General features: G+C 51.5%; 1 protein-coding gene across 4 annotated transcripts in view; it reads left to right on the top strand.

The window, feature by feature from the left end:
* The window catches only part of LOC118371879 (serine/threonine-protein kinase MRCK beta-like), a 156474-nt gene that overhangs the window by 57787 nt on the left and 84875 nt on the right, over window positions 1-13812 (top strand). For all 4 annotated transcript variants that reach the window (XM_052471339.1, XM_052471340.1, XM_052471341.1 and 1 more), the window contains exons 4-5: window positions 1649-1744; window positions 1836-1984. In XM_052471339.1, coding sequence (XP_052327299.1) covers window positions 1649-1744; window positions 1836-1984 — 245 coding nt within the window. The remainder of the gene's footprint in view (window positions 1-1648; window positions 1745-1835; window positions 1985-13812) is intronic.

A 13812-nucleotide genomic window follows, 5' to 3' on the forward strand; every position in this document is an offset into this window, starting at 1 on the left:
CCAATCAGGCCTTTATGATAGTGGCCAGACAGAAGTCACTCCTCAATAAAAGACACATGACAGCCTGCTTGGAGTGAGAAATGAGAAACAAAATTCTCTGGTCTGATGAAACCAAGATTGAATTCTTTGACCTGAATGCCAAGCTTCACGTCTGGAAGAACCCTGGCCCATCCCTACCGTAAAGCTTAGTGGTGGCAGGATCATGCTCTGGGGATGTTTTTCAGCCACAGGAACTGGGAGACCTGTCAGGATTGAGGGAAAGATGAATGGAGCAAAGTACAAAGAGATCCTTGATGAAAACCTGCTCCAAAGAGCTCAGGAACTCAGCCTGGGGCGAAGGTTCACCTTTCAACATGACAACGACCATAAGCACACAGCCAAGACACTGCAGGAGTGGCTTCGGGACAAGTTTTGATGTCCTTGAGGGCCCAGCCAGAGCCCGGACTTGAAGCTGATCCCCTTCCAACCTGATGGAGCTTGAGATGATCTGCAGAGAAGAATTGGCGAAACGCCCCAAATATAGGTGTGCCAAGCTTGTAGCGTTATAGCCAAGAAGACTTAAGGCTGTAATTGCTGCCAAAGGTGCTTCAAATAAGTACTGAGTAAAGGGTCTGACTAAATGTGATATTTCAGTTATATTTGAATAAATCTGTGAAATGTTACCTGTTTTTGCCTTGTCATTATGGGGTGTGTGAATTGATGTGGGGAAAATAACAAATACATTTTACAATAAGGCTGTTACGTAACGAAGTGTAGAAAAAGTCAAGGGGTCTGAATACTCTCCGAAATGCACTATAAGTAACCTTGTACGATCATTGGCTTGTGCGAGCTGGAATGGCTCTCGTTTCTGTAGCGGGAGGCAGCTTGATGTACAAGTACACATCCTGGACCTTCCCTCCCAAATGTATCTCCTTAACGCTGAGTGCCAAGCAGAGACTCATCGGGTGCCGTTTTTACAGTCTTTGGTATGACTCGTCCTGGGGATCAAACTCCCAACCGCCCATACTTAAACCACAAGGCCACTGAGTTCTTAGTTTAGGTAGTACCTTCCCGTAAAATGTAAAAAATAACGTTTGCTGTAACTTTTGCTTTATGTTGGCATTTAACGTAAATGATTTGGTGAAGTATTTTGATAATATGGACTAAATTGACAGAGTAGGGAAGTAAAAATGCTGAGTCTTTTTTTTTTTTTTTTTTTTTTTTTTTTTTTTTTAGACATTCCAAGTAGGGTTGCAACATTTCCGGAAGCTTTCCCAACGTTTCCAGGTTTTTAGGAAATACTGGTTGGCGGATTACTGAAATCAGTTGGGAGTAGCAAACCGCAACATACCGCTAGTCCAGTTTTCCCACATGACATCAGTCTTGTCATCTAATAGGGAGCGTGAGTGAGAGGTTGCGAGCAGGGAGGGGGGTGAGAGGTTGCTATGAATGATGGTTTGTATGCCAGGGACAGACTACTGGAGTGAGATTAAGGGTACGGCAGACTTAGTGACCGAGATGAGGGTCAAAGATGTGGTTTTTGGTGATTTATCAAAAATTCTAAGTTCAATCTGACCTGAATGAAATTGGCATTTTTAAAAGTTTTCTTTTTTTTACTGAGAGTGTGTGTGGGAGTTTGTTATAGTTGATACCATTGTTTGCCCCTCAGACGGCATGTTTCCGCGAGGAGAGGAATGTTCTGGTGAATGGAGACTGCCAGTGGATCACCACCCTACACTATGCCTTCCAGGACGACAACTTCCTGGTAACAGCTTCACACGCACACACACTTGTGTATACTCTGTGTGCGGGTGTGTGTACACAGTATAACCCACAGGATAACCCTGTCTCTGCAGTACCTGGTGATGGACTACTATGTGGGCGGTGACCTCTTGACCCTGCTCAGTAAGTTTGAGGACCGTCTCCCAGAGGACATGTCCAAGTTCTATGTGGCAGAGATGGTGCTGGCCATCCACTCTATACACCAACAACACTACGTCCACAGGTAAGGAACTCATCCTGCACAATCTCATTGACAAAGGCAGAGTCTTCTCATGCTTTGTTGATTTCAGAAAAGCTTTCGATTCATTTTGGCATGAGGGTCTGCTATACAAATTGATGGAAAGTTGTATTGGGGAGAACATACAACATTTACATAATCCATGTACACAAAAAGTGTGAGGCTAAAATTGGCAAAAACAAATTTCTTTCCACAGGGCCAGGGGGTGAGACAGGGATGCAGCTTAAGCAGCCACCCTCGTCAACATATACAGTTGAAGTCGGAAGTTAACATACACTTAGGTTGGAGTCATTAACTCATTTTTCAACCACTCCACAAATTTCATGTTAACAAACTATAGTTTAGGCAAGTTGGTTAGGACATCTACTTTGTGCATGACGCAAGTAATTTTTCAGGAATTGTTTACAGACAGATTATTTCACTTATAATTCACTGTATCACATTCCAGTGGGTCAGAAGTTTACATACCCTAAGTTGACTGTGCCTTTAAACAGCTTGGAGAATTCCAGAAAATCATAATTTGAGTCAATTGTAGGTGTACCTGTGGATGTATTTCAAGGCCTACCTTCCAACTCATTGCCTCTTTGCTTGACATCATGGGAAAATTAAGATAAATTAGTCAAGACCGCTGAAAAAATGATAGACCTTGACACCATGGGACCACGCAGCAGTCATACCACTCAGGAAGGAGACGCTTTTTGTCTCCTAGAGATCAATGTACTTTGGTGCAAAAAGTGCAAATCAATCCCAAAACAACAGCAAAGGACCTTGTGAAGATGCTGGAGGAAACGGGTACAAAAGTTTCTATATCCACAGTAAAACGAGTCCTATATCGACATAACCTGAAAGGCCGCTCAGCAAGGAAGAAACCACTGCTCCAAAATCGCCATAAAAATACTATGGTTTGCAACTGCACATGGGGACAAAGATTGTACTTTTTGGAGAAATGTCCTCTGGTCTGATGAAACAAAAATATAACTGTTTGGCCATAGTGATCATCATTATGTTTGGAGGAAAAAGGGGGAGGCTTGCAAGCCGAAGAACACGATCCCAACCGTGAAGCATGGGGGTGGCAGCATCATGTTGTGGGGGTGCTTTGCTGCAGGAGGGACTGGTGCACTTCACAAAATAGATGGAATCATGAGGTAGGACAACTATGTGGATATATTGAAGCAACATCTCATGGCATCAGCCCTGAAGTTAAAGCTTGGTCGCAAATGGGTCTTCCAAATGGACAATGACCCCAAGCATACTTCCAAAGTTGTGGCAAAATATAAAATAAGTCAAGGTATTGGAGTGGCCATTACAAAGCCCTGACCTCAATCCTGAAAAAGCTTGTGCGAGCTTGGAGGCCTACAAACCTGACTCAGAGAGAGCTCCTCGTTCTAACATCTCTTAATCTCTTCTCTTATTGACCCTGAATTTAGTTGAGCAGCTGACCAATTACGCAAGACTAGTTCTGGATTAACCGTGATTGGTGTGTCTGACTGATCTATAGTAGGCAGATCTTGCTCTGAGTGTGTGAAGGTGTGCGTAAAGAGAGAGAGGGGGATTGTGTGTGTGTGTGTGTGTGTGTGTGTGTGTGTGTGGGGAGAGAGGTAGGTAGGTGTGTGTTTTTGTGTGTGTGTGGAGAGGTAGGTAGGTGTGTGTAAGAGAGGTAGGTAGGTGTGTGTTTGTGTGGGTTACAGTGTTTGTGTGGGTAGGTGTGTGTGTGGGTGGGTGGGTGTGGGTAGGTGTGTGGGTACCCTGGGTAGGTGTGTGTGTGTGTGTGTGTGTGGGTAGGTGTGTGTGGGTAGGTGTTTGTGTGGGTAGGTGTGTGTGGGTAGGTGTGTGTGTGGGTAGGTGTTTGTGTGGGTAGGTGTTTGTGTGGGTAGGTGTGTGTGTGGGTGGGTGTGTGTGTGGGTAGGTGTGTGTGGGTAGGTGTGTGTGTGTGGGGTGTGTGTGTGTGGGTATGTGTGTGTGTGTGGGTAGGTGTGTGTGTGTGGGTAGGTGTGTGTGTGTGGGTAGGTGTGTGTGTGGGTAGGTGTGTGTGTGTGTGTGGGGGTGTGTGTGTGTGTGTGTGGGTAGGTGTGTGTGTGGGTGGGTAGGTGTGTGTGTGTGTGTGGGTGGGTGTGTGTGTGTGTGGGTAGGTGTGGTGTGTGTGGGTAGGTGTGTGTGTGTGTGTGTGTGGTGGTGTGTGTGTGTGTGTGGGTGTGGGTGGTGTGTGTGTGTGGGTAGGTGTGTGTGTGGGTAGGTGTGTGTGGGTAGGTGTGTGTGTGTGTGTGTGGGTGGTGTGGTGTGTGGTGTGTGTGGGTAGGGTGTGTGTGTGGGTAGGTGTGTGGTGTGTGTGTGGGTAGGTGTGTGTGTGTGTGTGGGTAGGTGTGTGGTGTGTGTGTGTGGGTGGTGTGTGTGTGGGTGTGTGTGTGGTGTCTGTGTGTGTGTGTGTGTGTGTGGGTAGGTGTGTGTGTGTGTGTGTGTGGGTGGTGGGTGTGGTGTGTGTGGAGAGGTGTGTAGGTGTGTGTGGTGTGTGTGGGTAGGTGGGTGTGTGTGTGGAGGTAGGTGTGGGGTAGGTGTGTGGTGTGTGTGTGGTGTAGTGTGTGTGGGTGTGGTGGGTGTGTGGGTAGGTGTGTGTGTGTGTGTGTGGGTAGGTGTGTGTGTGGGTAGGTGTGGTGTGTGTGGGTAGGTGTGGGTAGGTGTGTGTGTGTGGGTGGGTATGTGTGTGTGGGTAGGTGTGTGTGGGTAGGTGTGTGGGTAGGTGTGTGTGGGTAGGTGTGTGTGGGTAGGTGTGTGGGTGGGTAGGTGTGGTAGGTGTGTGTGGGTAGGTGTGTGGGTGGTGTGGTGTGTGGTGTGTGGGGTAGGTGTGTGTGTGTGGGTGTGGGTAGGTGTGTGTGTGGTGTGGGTAGGTGGTGTGGTGTGTGTGGGTAGGTAGGTGGGTAGGTGTGTGTGGGTAGGTGTGTGGGTATGTGTGTGGGTAGGTGGTGGGTAGGTGTGTGGGTAGGTGTGGGTAGGTGTGTGGGTAGGTGTGTGGGTGGTGTGTGGGTAGGTGTGTGTGTGGTGTGTGGTGGGTAGGTGTGTGGTGTGTGTGTGTGTGTGTGTGGGTAGGTGTGTGTGTGTGTGTGTGTGGGTAGGTGTGTGGTGTGTGTGTGTGGTAGGTGTGTGTGTGTGTGAGGTGGGTAGGTGTGTGTGTGTGTGTGGGTAGGTGTGTGGGTGTGTGTGTGTGGGTAGGTGTGGTGTGTGTGTGTGTGTGGGTGGTGGTGTGTGTGTGTGTGGGTGGGTAGGTGTGTGTGGGGTGGGTAGGTGTGTGTGTGGGGTGGGTGTGTGTGTGTGTGGGGGTGGTGGTGTGTGTGGGTAGGTGGGTATGTGTGTGTGGTTATGTGTGTGTGGGTAGGTGTGTGGGTGGTGTGTGGGTAGGTGTGTGGGTGGTGTGTGTGGGTAGGTGTGTGGGTGGTGTGTGGGTAGGTGTGTGGGTAGGTGTGTGTGTGTGTGGGGTAGGTGTGTGTGGGTAGGTGTGTGTGTGTGGGTAGGTGTGTGTGTGGTGGGTGGTGTGTGTGGGTGGGTGGTGTGTGTGGGTAGGTGTGTGTGGGTGGGTAGGTGTGTGTGTGTGTGTGTGTGGGTAGGTGTGTGTGTGGTGTGGTGTGTGTGTGGGTAGGTGTGTGTGTGGGTAGGTGTGTGTGGGGTAGGTGTGTGTGTGTGTGTGGGGTAGGTGTGTGTGTGTGTGTGGGGTAGGTGTGTGTGTGTGGGGGTGGGTGTGTGTGGGTGTGGGTAGGTGTGGGTGTGGTGGGTAGGTGTGTGTGTGGGTGGTGTGTGTGTGTGTGTGGGTGGGTGGTGTGTGTGTGTGGTGGGTAGGTGGGTGGGTGTGTTGGGTAGGTGTGTGGTAGGTGGTGTGTGGTGTGTGTGGAGTGGTGGTGTGTGTGTGTGGGTGTGTGTGTGTGTGGGTAGGTGGGTGGTGTGTGTGTGGGTAGGTGTGTGTGTGTGTGTGTGGTAGGTAGGTGTGTGGAGAGTGTGGGTAGGTGTGGGTAGGTGTGTGGGTAGGTGTGGGTAGGTGTGTGGAGGTAGGTGGGGTAGGTGTGTGGGTAGGTGTGGGTAGGTGTGTGTGTGGGAGGTGTGGTGTGGTGTGTGTGTGTGTGTGTGGGTAGGTGTGTGTGTGGGTAGGTGTGTGTGTGTGTGGGTGGTGTGTGTGGTGTGGGTGTGGTGTGTGTGTGTGGGTAGGTGTGTGTGGGTAGGTGTGTGTGTGGGTAGGTAGGTGTGTGTGTGTGGGTAGGTGTGTGTGTGTGGGTGGGTGGGTGTGTGTGTGTGTGGGTGGGTAGGTGTGTGGGTGGGTGGGTAGGTGTGTGTGGGGTAGGTGGGTGGGTAGGTGTGTGTGGAGAGTGTGGGGGTAGGTGTGTGTGGTGTGTGTGGGTAGGTGTGTGGGTAGGTGTGTGTGGGTGTGTGTGGGTGGTGTGTGTGGGTGTGTGTGTGGGTAGGTGTGTGGGTAGGTGTGGTGGGTAGGTGTGTGTGTGTGTGTGGGTAGGTGTGTGTGTGTGTGTGTGGGTGTGTGTGTGGGTAGGTGTGTGGGTAGGTGTGTGGGTGGGTAGGTGTGTGTGTGGGTAGGTGTGTGTGTGTGTGGTGGGTAGGTGTGTGTGTGTGTGTGTGTGTGTGGGTAGAGGTGTGTGTGGGTAGGTGTGTGTGTGTGTGTGTGTGTGGTGTGTGTGTGTGTGTGAGGTGGGTAGGTGTGTGTGTGTGTGGGTAGGTGTGTGTGTGTGGGTAGGTGTGTGTGGTGAGGTGGGTAGGTGTGTGTGGGTAGGTGGGTGTGGGTAGGTGTGTGTGGAGTAGGTGTGTGGGTAGGGTGTGTGTGAGTGGTGGGTGGTAGGTGTGTGTGTGTGTGTGTGGGAGGTGTGTGTGTGTGTGTGTGTGTGTGGGTGTGAGGTGTGTGTGTGTGTGGGGGGGTAGGTGTGTGTGTGTGTGTGGGGTAGGTGTGTGTGTGTGTGTGTGTGGGTAGGTGTGTGGGTAGGTGTGGTGTGTGTGTAGGTGTGTGGGTAGGTGTGTGGGTGTGTGTGTGTGTGTGTGGGTAGGTGTGTGGGTAGGTGTGTGTGTGTGGGTAGGTGTGGGGTAGGTGTGTGTGTGTGGGTAGGTGTGTGTGTGTGTGGGTAGGTGTGTGGGTAGGTGTGTGTGTGTGTGGGTAGGTGTGTGGGTAGGTGTGGGTAGGTGTGTGGGTAGGTGTGTGGGTAGGTGTGTGGGTAGGTGTGTGTGTGTGTGGGGTAGGTGTGTGTGTGTGTGGGTAGGTGTGTGTGTGTGTGTGTGGGTAGGTGTGTGTGTGGGTAGGTGTGTGTGTGGGTAGGTGTGTGTGGGGTAGGTGTGTGTGTGGGTAGGTGTGTGGTGGGTAGGTGTGTGTGTGGGTAGGTGTGTGTGGGGGTAGGTGTGTGTGGGGGTAGGTGTGTGGGGGGTAGGTGTGTGTGTGTGTGTGGGGGTAGGTGTGTGTGTGTGTGTGTGTGTGTGTGTGTGTGGGGTAGGTGTGTGGGTAGGTGTGTGTGTGGGTAGGTGTGTGTGTGTGGGTAGGTGTGTGTGTGGGTAGGTGTGTGTGTGGGTAGGTGTGTGTGTGGGTAGGTGTGTGTGTGGGTAGGTGTGTGTGTGTGTGGGGGGTAGGTGTGTGTGGGGGTAGGTGTGTGTGGGGGTAGGTGTGTGTGTGTGTGTGGGGGGTGGGTGTGTGTGTGTGTGGGGGTAGGTGTGTGTGTGTGTGTGTGTGTGTGTGTGTGTGTGTGTGTGTGGGGGTAGGTGTGTGTGTGTGTGTGTGTGTGTGTGTGTGTGTGTGTGTGTGTGGGGGGTAGGTGTGTGTGTGTGTGTGTGTGGGGGGTAGGTGTGTGTGTGTAGTGTGTGTGTGTGTGTGTGTGTGTGTGTGTGGGTGTGGGTAGGTGTGTGTGGGTAGGTGTGTGTGGGTAGGTGTGTGTGTGTGGGGGTAGGTGTGGGTGTGTGTGGGGGTAGGTGTGGGTGTGTGTGGGGGTAGGTGGGGTGTGTGTGGGGGTAGGTGTGGGTGTGTGTGGGTAGGTGTGTGTGTGTGTGTGGGTAGGTGTGTGTGTGGGTAGGTTGTGTGTGGGTAGGTGGGTAGGTGTGTGTGGGTGTGTGTGTGTGGGTAGGTTGTGTGTGTGGGTAGGTGTGTGTGGGTAGGTGTGTGTGGAGAGATGTGTGGAGAGGTGTGTGTGTGTGTGTGTGTGTGGAGAGGTGGGTAGGTGTGTGGGAGAGGTGGGTAGGTGTGTGTGTGGAGAGGTGGGTAGGTGTGTGTGTGTGTGGAGGGTGGGTAGGTGTGTGTGTGTGTGGAGAGGTGGGTAGGTGTGTGTGTGTGTGTGTGTGTGTGTGTGTGTGTGTGTGTGTGGTGTGTGGAGGGTGGGTAGGTGTGTGTGTGTGTGTGTGGAGAGGTGGGTAGGTGTGTGTGTGGAGAGGTGGGTTGGTGTGTGTGTGGGTAGGGGTGTGTGTGTGTGTGTGTGTGGAGATGTGGGTAGGTGTGTGTGTGTGTGTGTGGAGAGGTGGGTGTGTGGGTAGGTGTGTGTGTGTGTGTGTGTGTGGAGAGGTGGGTAGGTGTGTGTGTGGAGAGGTGGGTAGGTGTGTTTGGCAGGGACCGGTGAGAGAGGGAGGAGCAGCAGACCCCCCAAAAAGTTGGTCTTTCTCTCCTGTTCTACTAGTTTTCAACTTTCTTTCGTTGTCCAGAAGTCATAGGCATCCCATCCTAGTCCTATTAGCAACCCGTCCTGGTCGCGTTGGCAACCCGTCCTGGTCGCGTTGGCAACCCGTCCTGGTCGCGTTGGCAACCCGTCCTGGTCGCGTTGGCAACCCGTCCTGGTCGCGTTGGCAACCCGTCCAAGTTGTTGCATATTTATATTTTCCCTCTTTCTATCTCTGTCACCTGAAATGGCTAATGTCTTTTAGAGCCCTGTTGTCCTTTGACAGTAGTTGCATGTTCTCGAAAAATGTCATTGAGCCCTCCTCCATTTGATTTAGGATCAAAACCAGTACTTCATTCTTCACTACATTGCTAGATATAATTTATGGCTCTAGGTTTCAGGAAATTTCAACTTTTCTAAATGCTCCTGAGCATGCCCCCCCCCTCAACCTTAGGCCTACATCAACACCACCTTGTCAGAAAATCCCAAGGAGAGCCCTGATTGTACATTTATACCGAATGGAAAATATAAACACAACATCAAACAATTTTGAAGATTTACAGTTCATGTAAGGAAATCAGTTAATTGAAATAAATTAGGCCCTAATCTAAGACTGGGCAGGAGTAGAGCCAAGGGTGGGCTTGGGAGAGCATAGGCCCACCCACTTGGGAGCCACCCCGACCAGCCAAGTTTGGGCTTGGGAGAGCATAGGCCCACCCACTTGGGAACCACCCCGACCAGCCAAGGGTGGGCTTGGGAGAGCATAGGCCCACCCACTTGGGAACCACCCCGACCAGCCAAGGGTGGGCTTGGGAACCCCGACCAGCCATGTTTGGGCTTGGGAGCCCATAGGCCCACCCACTTGGGAACCACCCCGACCAGCCAAGGGTGAGCCACCCCGACCAGCCAATTCAAATAAGTCCCCCCAAAAGAAATGGCTTTATTACAGACAAATACTCCTCAGCAAACTGCACATTTAAAGTGGCCTTTTGTTGTCCTCAGCACAAGGTGCACCTGTGTAATGATCATGCTGTTTCATCAGCTTCTTGATATGCCACACCTTTTAGATGGATGGATTAGCTTGACAAAGGATAACATGCTACCAACAGGGATGTAAACACATTTGTACAACAACATTTGACAGAAATATTTATTTCAGCTCATGAAACATGGGACCAACACTTTCCATGTCGTTTAATATTTTTTGTTCAGTGTAAATTTATTTGTAGTTATCTACTGAGGAGCAGGAAATGACCAAGTATACATAAGTCTGTAACCTACCGATAATACTGAGCCAGTCTTCTACCAACATTGTTATTAGCCTAAAACATTTGCATTTGCATATGATTTGGGTAGTGTGGGTGCTGTCGCTGTGCTGAAGTGATACTCATAAAAATTCTTCAAGGTTGGCAGGTTTGGTGTGTGTGTTAGGGAGTCTCTCCCCACGTCACTGACCCTGTACCCAGATGACTGACCAGCCAGCCTTGTGTGGATGTGGGATATGGAGGGGCCTCTTCCTGGCAGCAATGCCCCCTGGGAAACGGAGTCCTGGCCAGCAATCCTGCCTGTTTCCTGTCTGCTCAAGCCACAGACCAGGACTGCTCTCCCATTCTCTAGTACCCTACTCCCTGAAGTGTTCACTTGTTCCCTCCCCCTCGTGGATTTAATAGGGAAAGGAAGGACTTATTTGATGAATGCGGTGGACACTCCCTCTAAGCCCCCATGCTTACAGCAATCTAATGCTTTGGAATCCTTGAGAAGGAATGGAACAGAGAGAGAATTGGACCGCAGCCAGAGGACCGAAGAGTCTGGTACCATTTTGACCTACAGTTCCTTTCCCTCAGTGCCTAAACCCATCTGAATGGGATGGATCAGGGGTAATGGGCAACAATGTGGCTGAAAGTCTAAGTCAGCGACTGTCACAGCAAATATATGTTTTAATTTCATCAACATTGTCAATTAGAAGTATATTAGGGTTATAATATTGTAGAGAACAATCTAATGATTCATTAAGTTTTGACTTAATCACCTTCTTGAATTGTCCTGTTTTTCTCCACATTGTACAGCAGGGGGTGAACTCCCTATCTTATGGCATCCTTTCAGATTTGGGAACACTGGACAGGGGGCTAGGGAAGGGGCTAGGAGCTGAAATGGAACAGGGCCTTCTGGGATGCACTGTAGCGAAATAGTGGGGAGACTGAGGGAGAGAGACGAGATGAATCAACTGAGAGAGAGATGGAGGGTGGGATAGAAGAGAATTGATGAGAGAGCTAGAGTGTGAACTAGAGAGACGGAGCAACAGAACGAAAGAGTCGGGAAGCCTACTTTCTCTCTGAGACACACGTACTCTGACACACAAACACACACACTGACAGTGTTTATAGTCTGGTTGTACTCAAGCCCAGTGCCTAACAAAACACAGAGAGACAAGTCTATATATCAAAACAGCCTTGCGGCCCTGTTCCAATGTTTTGAATACAGCTTTCTATCGTTCTTTACTTCCTTCCTTGAAGTCAACACTGATCTGTATATGTTTGGATGGTTTCCATCCTATTGCTGTCTCAGAAATAGCTGATCGGTGAATTAATCAAGGAAGGAACCAATGAAGGTAAGAAAGGAGTAAGGATGGATGAGAATTCTAGTCTGAATAGGGGAGCCTTGGTAGATTGGTTTAGTGCACTGATTGACAAACACTTCTTACTCTAGTGGTTGGGAGTTTGTGTATGCTTCGGTTTGTGTGAGTGTGTAAAGAGAAATGTGTAAACAAAGGGGTGTTTGTATGTGTGTGTGTGTGTGTCTCCTGTATGAGAGAGAGACGTATGAATGAAAAGTTCTGTGTGTGGTTGTGATATTTTAAATGACACTGTTGCGCACACGTGTGTGTGTGTGTGGCCTGATACTTTGCGTTGGGCTGGGTGTGTTTGTGTTTAGGTGTTTACTCCGTGCCCAGTGTGGTGCCAGGGTTAGTACAACAGAGGGCACAGTGTGTGTGGCCTGTGTCAAGCCAGGGAGCGTGAGGAGAGGGGGATCGGGAGAGAGGGAAAGGAGAGGGAGGGTGGATGAACAATGACAAGCTGTTCAGCTCAGAGAGAGAGATGTGAAGGGGGAAGGAGTAGAGGGAAATGTGAAGGGGGAAGGAGCAGAGGGAAATGTGAAGGGGGAAGGAGCAGAGGGAAATGTGAAGGGGGAAGGAGCAGAGGGAAATGTGAAGGGGGAAGGAGCAGAGGGAAATGTGAAGGGGGAAGGAGCAGAGGGAAATGTGAAGGGGGAAGGAGCAGAGGGAAATGTGAAGGGGGAAGGAGCAGAGGGAAATGTGAAGGGGGAAGGAGCAGAGGGAAATGTGAAGGGGGAAGGAGCAGAGGGAAATGTGAAGGGGGAAGGAGCAGAGGGAAATGTGAAGGGGGAAGGAGCAGAGGGAAATGTGAAGGGGGAAGGAGCAGAGGGAAATGTGAAGGGGGAAGGAGCAGAGGGAAATGTGAAGGGGGAAGGAGCAGAGGGAAATGTGAAGGGGAAGGAGCAGAGGGAAATGTGAAGGGGAAGGAGCAGAGGAAATGTGAAGGAAGCAGAGGGAAATGTGAAGGGGGAAGGAGCAGAGGAAATGTGAAGGAGCAGAGGGAAATGTGAAGGGGGAAGGAGCAGAGGGAAATGTGAAGGGGGAAGGAGCAGAGGGAAATGTGAAGGGGGAAGGAGCAGAGGGAAATGTGAAGGGGCGGAGGGAAATGTGAAGGGGCGGAGGGAAATGTGAAGGGGCGGAGGGAAATGTGAAGGGGCGGAGGGAAATGTGAAGGGGCGGAGGGAAATGTGAAGGGGCGGAGGGAAATGTGAAGGGGGAAGGAGCGGAGGGAAATGTGAAGGGGGAAGGAGCGGAGGGAAATGTGAAGGGGGAAGGAGCGGAGGGAAATGTGAAGGGGGAAGGAGCGGAGGGAAATGTGTGTGTGTTATTGAACCTTACATTGTGTTAGAGTGAATCCGATACAATGTCACATAGTGATAAACATTGTTTTATATTGGTGGAGAGGTTGGTTTTATACACTTACCTTATCCTAACCCGTTTCTGTCTCTCTGTCTGTCTGTGTCTCGCTCGCCCGCTCTGCCTCGCCCGCTCTGCCTCGCCCGCTCTGCCTCGCCCGCTCTGCCTCGCCCGCTCTGCCTCGCCCGCTCTGTCTCGCCCGCTCTGTCTCGCCCGCTCTGTCTCGCCCGCTCTGTCTCGCCCGCTCTGTCTCGCCCGCTCTGTCTCGCCCGCTTTGTCTCGCCCGCTTTGTCTCGCCCGCTTTGTCTCGCCCGCTTTGTCTCGCCCGCTCTGTCTCGCTCGCTCTCTCTGTGTCTCGCTCGCTCTCTCTGTGTCTCGCTCGCTCTCTCTGTGTCTCGCTCTCTCTCTCTGTGTCTCGCTCTCTCTCTCTGTGTCTCGCTCGCTCTCTCTGTCTCGCTCGCTCTCTCTGTGTCTCGCTCTCTCTCTCTGTGTCTCGCTCGCTCTCTCTGTCTCGCTCGCTCTCTCTGTCTCGCTCGCTCTCTCTGTCTCGCTCGCTCTCTCTGTGTCTCGCTCGCTCTCTCTGTGTCTCGCTCGCTCTCTCTGTGTCTCGCTCGCTCTCTCTGTGTCTCGCTCGCTCTCTCTGTGTCTCGCTCGCTCTCTCTGTGTCTCGCTCGCTCTCTCTGTGTCTCGCTCGCTCTCTCTGTGTCTCGCTCGCTCTCTCTCTGTCTCGCTCGCTCTCTCTGTGTCTCGTTCGCTCTCTCTGTGTCTCGTTCGCTCTCTCTGTGTCTCGCTCGCTCTCTCTTTGTCTCGCTCGCTCTCTCTGTGTCTCGCTCGCTCTCTCTGTGTCTCGCTCGCTCTCTCTGTGTCTCGCTCGCTCTCTCTGCGTCTCGCTCGCTCTCTCTGCGTCTCGCTCGCTCTCTCTGCGTCTCGCTCGCTCTCTCTGCGTCTCGCTCGCTCTCTCTGCGTCTCGCCCGCTCTCTCTGCGTCTCGCCCCCTCTCTCTCTGTCTCGCCCTCTCTGTCTCGCCCCGTCTCGCTCGCTCGCTCTCTCTCTCTCTCTGTGTGTCTCGCTCAATCTCTCTCGCTCTCTCTGTGTCTCGCTCGCTCTCTCTGTGTCTCGCTCGCTCTCTCTGTGTCTCGCTCGCTCTCTCTGTGTCTCGCTCGCTCTCTCTGTGTCTCGCTCGCTCTCTCTGTGTCTCGCTCGCTCTCTCTGTGTCTCGCTCGCTCTCTCTGT

This window comes from Oncorhynchus keta, chromosome 19 (genome assembly GCF_023373465.1).
Source record: "Oncorhynchus keta strain PuntledgeMale-10-30-2019 chromosome 19, Oket_V2, whole genome shotgun sequence".
Classification (NCBI taxonomy): domain Eukaryota; kingdom Metazoa; phylum Chordata; class Actinopteri; order Salmoniformes; family Salmonidae; genus Oncorhynchus; species Oncorhynchus keta.